Here is an 8,593-nt window from a genome sequence, read left to right on the forward strand (position 1 = left end):
ACCTCGAAACGGTAGATCACTCTTTGATATTCTGTAACTTTTCCTTGGATATTTGGTATAGAATTCACAATTGGTGGAATCTTGGTAACTTCTCAAACCTTAGTATGGCCGAAATTCTTCGTGGAAAAGCTTCGCGTCACATGTCTACTCTGGGCTCGAAAATTTGGCAAGCGGTGGAATGGGTATGTGCGTACTTAATTTGGAAGAACCGGAACATGAAAGTCTTTGAAAATAAAGGCTCGAGTGTCCCGGGTTTGGTCAACGAAATTCAAGTTAAAACGTTCGAGTGGATATCGCGGAAGTTGAAGGGTCATAAACTTGATTGGCTCGTGTGGCTTTCAAATCCGACATCTTATCTTGATCTAGTATAGGCTCTTTTGTAGTCTTTTTCGTGTTTCGCTTTGTATTTTTAAACTTCGTGTTTGGGGGCTTTGCATTTCCTTGTGCTGCTTGCCTCCTGTATGTATTCTTTCCTTTGTATTATTCAAGCCTTGCTTTAAAAAAAAAAAAAAAGAATGATATCTAATAAAGATTGTATTTTATCAAAAGCTACAAACAGAAAATGATACAAGAGAAATAATATGAAGAGAAAAAAGTCAAAAGAATAATGACACAAAGAATAAAAAATAAATAAATGTAATACAACATGACAAATAGCAAAGAGTGCTCCTTAATTTTTGGCTTAGAGAATTTTTGTCAACATCCCAAACCCCACTTGCACTATTTTGACATGATGTTCCTTTCCAAATGACATTTATGCCCATAATATACAAATTTATCATTATAATCTTCTAAAAACACACAAATATATACAGATAAGAAAGATCACTTAAATACAAAAAATGTGAGAAATGTTTATGACAACAATTATTCATATTAATTATATATATTCCAATGGGTACATGATCATCATAAAATAAATAAATAACGTATGTGGTCCAAATAAACATTATACCATCAAGACTTTTAACATAATTCATCACTCAACCACAAACAAACTATATGCCATTCCCACTCATTTCACCCTTTATATTCACACCATAAAAATCAAGTTCATGGATGATGCAAACACTAATGTACTTAAAAAGATTCTGACCGGCTCCTGTGGTGTCGTTTCCCACGATGGCTGCGATGACCATCACCAAACGTAACGGGGTCAAAGTTTCTTAGCCTCTCAGCCACCTTAGGGTCGATCACACACTCAGATTGAGGCGTTTTGTACCTTAATTTGTCATAACAATACGAGTATTGCAAGTGTTTCTTTCTAAAGCTCTCCATTTTAACCCTTTCCAATGGTGTGATTGCGTTTGGGCTTTTTTCGGACTCACATTTTAGAGACGAGAGCTCGATGGGGTCCACCGTGCATCCGTGAAGGACAAAGTCAGAAAATTTAGCAATGTAAGGGGCATATTTGTAATTTACCTTGTATTTGCCTCCATTTGTGGCCCATGTTGAAGCATCCCATATTGTTGCATATAAAGTCATGGGCTTTGATGGAAAATCCCCACCCATTGATTCGGTTCTTTTGATCCATCTAATGACAACATTGTCCACATAAAATCTAAAAAAAAAAAAAAAATCAATAAATCAATAAATGATTAATAATACAATATACAATACCTAATAGTAATAGTGTCTGAACAACTTATTGTATCACTAATATCACAATCACAATATATTGAACATTAAATAATATTGTACAACTTGCATTGCACAAGGCACAAACTAATTGAAATGACCAAGTTACCCACAGCAACCATAACAGAAAAAATTGGATGTATGTGAATTTTGTAAGATCCAAGAGTACTACAAGATATAGGGGACCTGATGATGAGAGCAGATAAGAAGGAAATAAAAAGAATTGTACAACATTCAATGCATAATGCGGAAGGCATCATGGCATTTACATCTCTGCTTGTACTATTATTGTTACTACTCTAAAAGCTAGCTACTGCTTCCAATAGTATATAAATGTACAAGAAAAACAATTATACTCATTGCTGTAAAAGGTTAAAAATATTTTCAAAATTACATATATAGTGGCATGGACCATCTCAATATGTTACCACATTTGTGATGATCTTTTAGTCCCTACATATGCATCAACATTCGAGCACCATGTCTAATATAACTAGAGTTGGTTCAAATTTTGTTTTACCGGAACGTATAAGTAATTCCTCTAACGCTGAATTATCGCGATTCTCAATGAATTGGTAAGCATAAACCACTTATCACATGAATGTTTAAATGTAAACAAGTAAAGGTGAACACCGGGTTAATCGAGAAGGTCAAGTACCTTTATTATGTCTAACCGAGTTATCTCGTGACAGTTTCTGATTATTTCTAATCAACTGTCTATAACAATAATGCTTACCTACAATTAACTGTTTCAATAGGTCTATTTTTGACATATTTCTAATATAGTCTAATGTAAACAGGATCCACAAAAAAGAATAAAAAACCTAGGGAAAGTAAAAAGACAAAAATGAAATAGTAATGTAAGGATTACTCACATGATGTGATATTGAGTCCAAAGAATACTATATTGATGATAATCATAAGAAGGATCAAACCAAAGACCATATCTTTCTTCTCTTCCAACATTTGTGCTTCCATTGCCATATATATTGGTTTGTATCCTCCATTCTTTTCCTCTGATGTTACCCAAGAACTCGAAGTCAATTTCGTCATGGTTCTTCTCATACATGTCTCCATTTGACATCTGTTAAAACAATTTTATCCAAAAGGGTGTAAAATTTTTCACTTTCACAAGAACTATAAATTACATAAATAAATATTACTGTATATGAAAATCGAATCATCACAAGATTGGAGACCACACAGATTTATGTTTAAGCTAATACTGCTTGGATTTACAAATTCACAATCCACCTATCCACCATGTTTTGATAGATTATATATAATCTTGTTGTTGTACAAATTACAACTTGCAACAACTTACCCCTCTTTTTTACAAAATTAGGGAATATATGATATGTAAATGGATAATGTTTCTGTTCAATGTTACATGGGGAATACGAGTATTTTTTTATTTTTATTTTATATGTACGCACTTTAATCGGGTTATTCACCGTTTCGCAAACCACTCAAATATATGCGTCTTCAAATGTAAAGAAAGCTATTGCAAGCATATAACAACTTCAATAAAAATAAGCAACTTCAAGATCAATCTTTTATGATTGATTATAGTATACAAAGGTTATAAAGAAAGAAGCAATTTAATGTTTCTAAAAGACCCCAAGAGAACCCCTCACCCACAATTGGCAATGTCAAGAATCTGTCTTTCTTGATTTTGAACCATATTTATGATGCATGATTTACTCCTACCAGTGATACACTATCAATGTACTTTTTTGATTTTAAAAAATCCCAAATTTATTTTGAGAGTCAAGAAAAAAGCAATTCTAAAAACTTGTCTTTCATAGATGAGCACTCAATTCATGGTATATGATTTTGATTGTTAATGAATTGGTTATTATAACATAATTAAAATGACATTATATAGATGACAATGTCAAAAGTCTTATTTGTAAGCCTATGCTAAAGGTGATTGAATGACAACTCCTATAAACTTCTCTTTATAGTTATGATATTAATAATTCTTGATTCATAAAGACTCAAAAAAAGTGGACTCATCATAGGTCCTATAAGATTAGTACTAAAAGTTAAAAATCTTGTATACATTGTACATCAAAGAAACTATACGAGTACTTGAGTACGATAAAAACCTTGTATTAAACCATATAAAATAATGAAAATTTATAGCTTCCTTGTTGATTTAGGGAATATAATTATAATGATACCAAAGAGTCAATGGCAATGGCTTGTCGGTATCAAGATCACTCTTACTGCGTAATACATTTTGTGGTGTATATATTTGTGTTAGTATTATATGGGTGGGTGAGTTTTTGTCTTTTAAAAGAAAAATAATTATAATGATTTTTTAAAACGGGGGTTGTATTCAAGATGCAATCCTTTTGACAATTACAAGTTTTTTTGCTAGCTATCGTTATTACTATTATTATGTTGTATTTTGTAGTTTAAGCTTATAATCATATTTGTTTACAACAAAAGAAATTATTTTATTCTTACCAATAAAAAAGGGTATCCTTACAAAGAACACTATAACCTTAAAAGGTCAAAATGTTTTGACATTTTTACCAAGAGTGATTATCCAAATTTCAAGAAAAGTGGAAAAACATAGTCCAAGATACAAGCAATCCCACATTATGCAAATTTTACTTTAATTTTTATGTTAATTATATAAAAATATACTCCGTAATATATATTCTTAAAAGGCATAGGTGTTCATGTTACTTAACTAATCTAAATTAACTATAAAAAACAAAAAACAATAATCTCATATAATCTCCAGCCACATGAAAATATATAAAATTCATGCAAATGAAAACATTTTCTGACATTTAAATAAAAAAAACTCACATAAAAAGCAACAACAACACCAGCAGTGTAATCAGCAGGAAGCTTAATAGAGGCACTGAAGAACCCATGGAGATAAAGATCTTGTGACACAAATCCAGAACCTGCTTATAAAATATACTTAGTACAAAATAAACATAAATTAATGACATTACAATAATAACAATGGCAATAATAAGATTATGAGGTTTTGTATGCATACGGCATACCTGTTCTTTGATCAAGAGATAGATGAACAGTTTTTCCATCGTTTAAAACTTGTAAATTATCATCTCCAAATAAATGTGAATACCCTTCATCAAATGATACACTAATTGACAGACTTCTTGATGGCCCATAACCCAATACTAAAACAGAGCATAATATCAGTAGCAAATAATACATTTTTTATATACTTCAAGTAACAAATAAAATTAAAAAGTTTTATGCTTCAAGACTTCTATTTTAAAATTTTTCTGGGTTATTTTTCAAAACCATAAGAATTAAGAATAAGAAATTAAAATTAAAAACGGTGGATAAAGGAGAGCAAGGGTATGAGAGTAGAAAGAAAGAGGTGTGAGAGAGAGAAGGGTTTTTATGGGCAGTGAGAAGCCTTTCAAATAATTATATTAATTTTAATTTATTTATAATTTATTACTCCTAATTTATTGATTGATCGGTGGTTACATTATAAGATCTTCTTAACGACAATATCTAAAAAATTTGTACTGAGGAGTATAATTTAACAACCGCCGATTTAGAAAAATCTTTATTATTATTATTATATTATTATTTTCCTTGTTTAAATTTAGGGAGGTGATCATCGCACACCACTTTTTGATTCATCTACATCTAATTTACTATTATACCCTTAACTATACTTAAAATAATAATATAAGTTCAACTTTATAGGGGTATAACTGTGAATTTACAAGGCAAAAATGTAGATGGATCAAAAAATGGTGTGTCTCCCTTAAATTTAACTGACAATATAATAAAATAAAATTTAAATTAATAACAATATCACTATTTCAGTATCTCTTGTGATATTCTCTGTTTTTTGTCTTGAGTACGTCTACTTTTTGCATAATTAAATTGAAAATATTTACTTTTGAATTGAGAAATCGTCAATGGGTACCACGGTATGTGTAATACAGTTGTTACTTAATTACAAAGTGATCCAATAAGAAGCTGCTTGATTTATGTTCCTCGAAAGATTAATATTTTCTGTGGCTAGTTGTTCTAGATAGATTGACTACTCAAATAAATCTAAGAGAGAATTGAATATTGAGTACATTGGTTGTGTTTTATGTTCTTATGGGGTTGAATCGATCAAACATGTATTGTTCGACTGTAAATTAGCAGTGGAATTATGGCCGAAGACTAGAGTTTGGGTCAATGTTTCGATACATATATTTGCAGATTGGTTGGAGTTCTTGACGTGGTTCGTGTAGCGACCCGAAAAAATCGTCATTGACGCGCCGTCTACTTAGGTCCCGTTACGTGGTCATAATTCTTTAAAATGAAGTTTGACCAAAAATATGTCGCATTCATTTCAAATGTAAAGATGTTTCAAGTTTACAAAAGTAGTTCAACGACTAGTTACATTACAACGTTTAACGTACAAATGAAACCTATGCGACACAATTTAAAAGTAAGTCAAAAGACGCTCCATGTATGCATGTATACTCGACATCCAAGCAAGTATCAAAATAGTGAGCGGAAGCATGTAACACGTATTGTTCAAGGACCTGAGAAAAACATAGAAAATCTGTCAACGAAAACGTTGGTGAAATCATAGGTTAAGTAAGTGAGTACGTAAGTAAGTAAGTCGAACCACAAGTTTAGTATAAGCCGATTATTCCAATCGTTTGAATTCCATAAATTTTGTTGTTTACCGAGCACCCAATTATCAAAGCTTAACTGTATCATTTACCTCAGCTTAAAAGTGTTAGAACATACACCGTAACAGAATATATTTCATTCGCTTAACGATAGCGAACCGTCCGAATGAGGGTTAGTCAAACCCGTATGGATCCACACAACATAGTCTCGCTTACACCATCAGGTGTAACTAATGATAACTGAATTGAGGGTTTTCGTTCAAACTCGTCTGTATCTTGTATTCGTATTTGTGTTCAAAGAATAAAAGTATGAAAAGTATATATACATATGAAATGTATATAAGTATGTAATGCATATGTTTCTCAGCCCACGATTTAAAAGTATAAAAGTTGTTGAAAAGGTGGGACTATGATCTCACCTCTAGTGCAAGAGTATAAAAGTACTTCACAAGTAAACGTGTGCAAGAACGAATGCTAGTCTTGACCTAAACAATAGGTTGTATCAATAACGGTAAACACGATTGGTCAAAGTGCTCAATTAGTCCTATGGCTCGTTAGGACTCGATAAATATAGCATGTGAGTCAACTTGTCAAGTTTCATGCAAGATACAAAGATAAAAGCATGTTAGAATGATTGCATAAGTATTTGGTTAAGTTTGGGCAAAAGTCAACTTTGGTCAAGTCAAAGTCAACGAAAAAGTCAACACGTTCGGGTCGGGTCCCGAACTATTTTTCTAAGTCTAATAATCATATATGAGCATGTTAGAACAAGTTTCATGTTAGTCGGAGGTGCGTAGCATAGGTAGAATTAAATGAAAAATGACAATTTTGGACAGACCAAAATGTTACGCCCGCAATGTCCTGGGTTACGGCCGCAATGGAAAGGGTTACGGCCGCAATGTCTGTGACGACCGGGAAATTTTTGACCAAATTTAAACTTGATTTTTATATGTTTTCAACACGATAAGCAAAGTGTGTAATGTTGAGTCTCAAAATTTTGAAACTATATTCATGAAATCAAACACCCAATGACTATTCCCGACGATTCACGAACCTTTAATCGTAAATAGAAATGTTTATATATAATTAACTATACATGTAAGTAATTATATTATAAATCAAAATAGATTAATAAACTATTAGGTGATTTGATATTATGAAAGAAAACTTAAAACGCAATTAAAAAGGTAGTAGTTGAAATATATATATATATATATATATATATATATATATATATATATATATATATATATATATATATATATATATATATATATATATATACACATAAACATACATACATATGATTGATATACATAATTAGTGATTGTATGCATATTAAAATATATAACATGTATAAATATTAAACATTTAATATATGTATTTAATTAATAAATATCTTATAGGTATTAAATACACATAATTAATAATATTTAATATCTATATATATTTACAAATTAAAATGTAGTATTAATATTATTAAAATAAATATCAATATTAGTATTAATATCAGTACTATTATAGTTAGTAATAAGAATTATGATTTTAGTTATTACAAGATTATCATTACATTCATTATTGTTATTAATATTAAGATCAAGATTATTAAAAATTATAATACTGAAATTGTTACATTTGATTTATTAATATCATTATTATTACAACTAATAGTAAAGTTATAATTTTAGTTATATGATTAATATTAGTAATATTATTATGTATCAATAAAACAAATTATTAATAATGTTATTAATAATATCATTAAGGACATTATTATAACTAACAAGTTATTATCTTAAAAATTGTTATTATTAGGATAATTAGTATTAAAATCAGTATTATGTTATCATTATCAATAATAATCAGTATTTTATTATTTAAATAAATAATAGAATTACTTTTATTAAAATTATGTTTAAAAAAATAAAAATAAAAATCATACATAAATATGAGCTGGGAATCAGAAATTCGTTTGACATCACAATCGACCCATATATTTCTGTCTCAAATCTTAACAACACAACAAAATTCGATTAATATCAGGTACAAAAGCAGTTGGATTTTCTTTCAATTATTTATTTTTTTATGTTGTTTTTCTTCTTTAATTTGCTGTGTCTGTTTGATATCTCTTGTCGACCACCATACCACTATAATACAATTGGGATTAAGTTAGCTGTCATCACAAGTATTAAACTACACTAGATATATATCTGCTATTGCAATTATTAATATGAAAACAGAATTTTTTTTTCAAAGAAAAACGGAAGCAAACGCCTCTGTTCTTGACTCCATTTACCAAAAGCATAATT

At 29.9% G+C, this 8,593-nt stretch overlaps 1 protein-coding gene across 1 annotated transcript; it reads right to left on the reverse strand.

Annotated features, from left to right (window-relative positions):
- Positions 1-909: 909 nt before the first annotated feature.
- Positions 910-4,845, reverse strand: LOC139859579 (probable xyloglucan endotransglucosylase/hydrolase protein 28). Its single transcript, XM_071848363.1, has 4 exons — positions 4,671-4,845; positions 4,465-4,565; positions 2,514-2,722; positions 910-1,561 (listed from the first exon to the last, which is right to left on the reverse strand). Exons 1-4 carry the CDS (start codon positions 4,843-4,845, stop codon positions 1,081-1,083), a joined length of 966 nt encoding a protein of 321 aa, XP_071704464.1. The 3' UTR covers positions 910-1,080.
- Positions 4,846-8,593: the final 3,748 nt, after the last annotated feature.

This window comes from Rutidosis leptorrhynchoides, chromosome 7, assembly GCF_046630445.1.
Source record: "Rutidosis leptorrhynchoides isolate AG116_Rl617_1_P2 chromosome 7, CSIRO_AGI_Rlap_v1, whole genome shotgun sequence".
Classification (NCBI taxonomy): Eukaryota; Viridiplantae; Streptophyta; class Magnoliopsida; order Asterales; family Asteraceae; genus Rutidosis; species Rutidosis leptorrhynchoides.

Coding starts and splice junctions, on each gene's coding strand:
- LOC139859579 (XM_071848363.1), bottom strand. CDS start 4,845: ATGTATTATTTGCTACTGATATTATGCTCTGTTTTAGTATTGGGTTAT. Junction 4,566..4,670: donor ATCTCTTGATCAAAGAACAG/GTATGCCGTATG, acceptor TTTTATAAGCAG/GTTCTGGATTTGTGTCACAA. Junction 1,562..2,513: donor TGGACTCAATATCACATCAT/GTGAGTAATCCT, acceptor TTTTTTTTTTAG/ATTTTATGTGGACAATGTTG.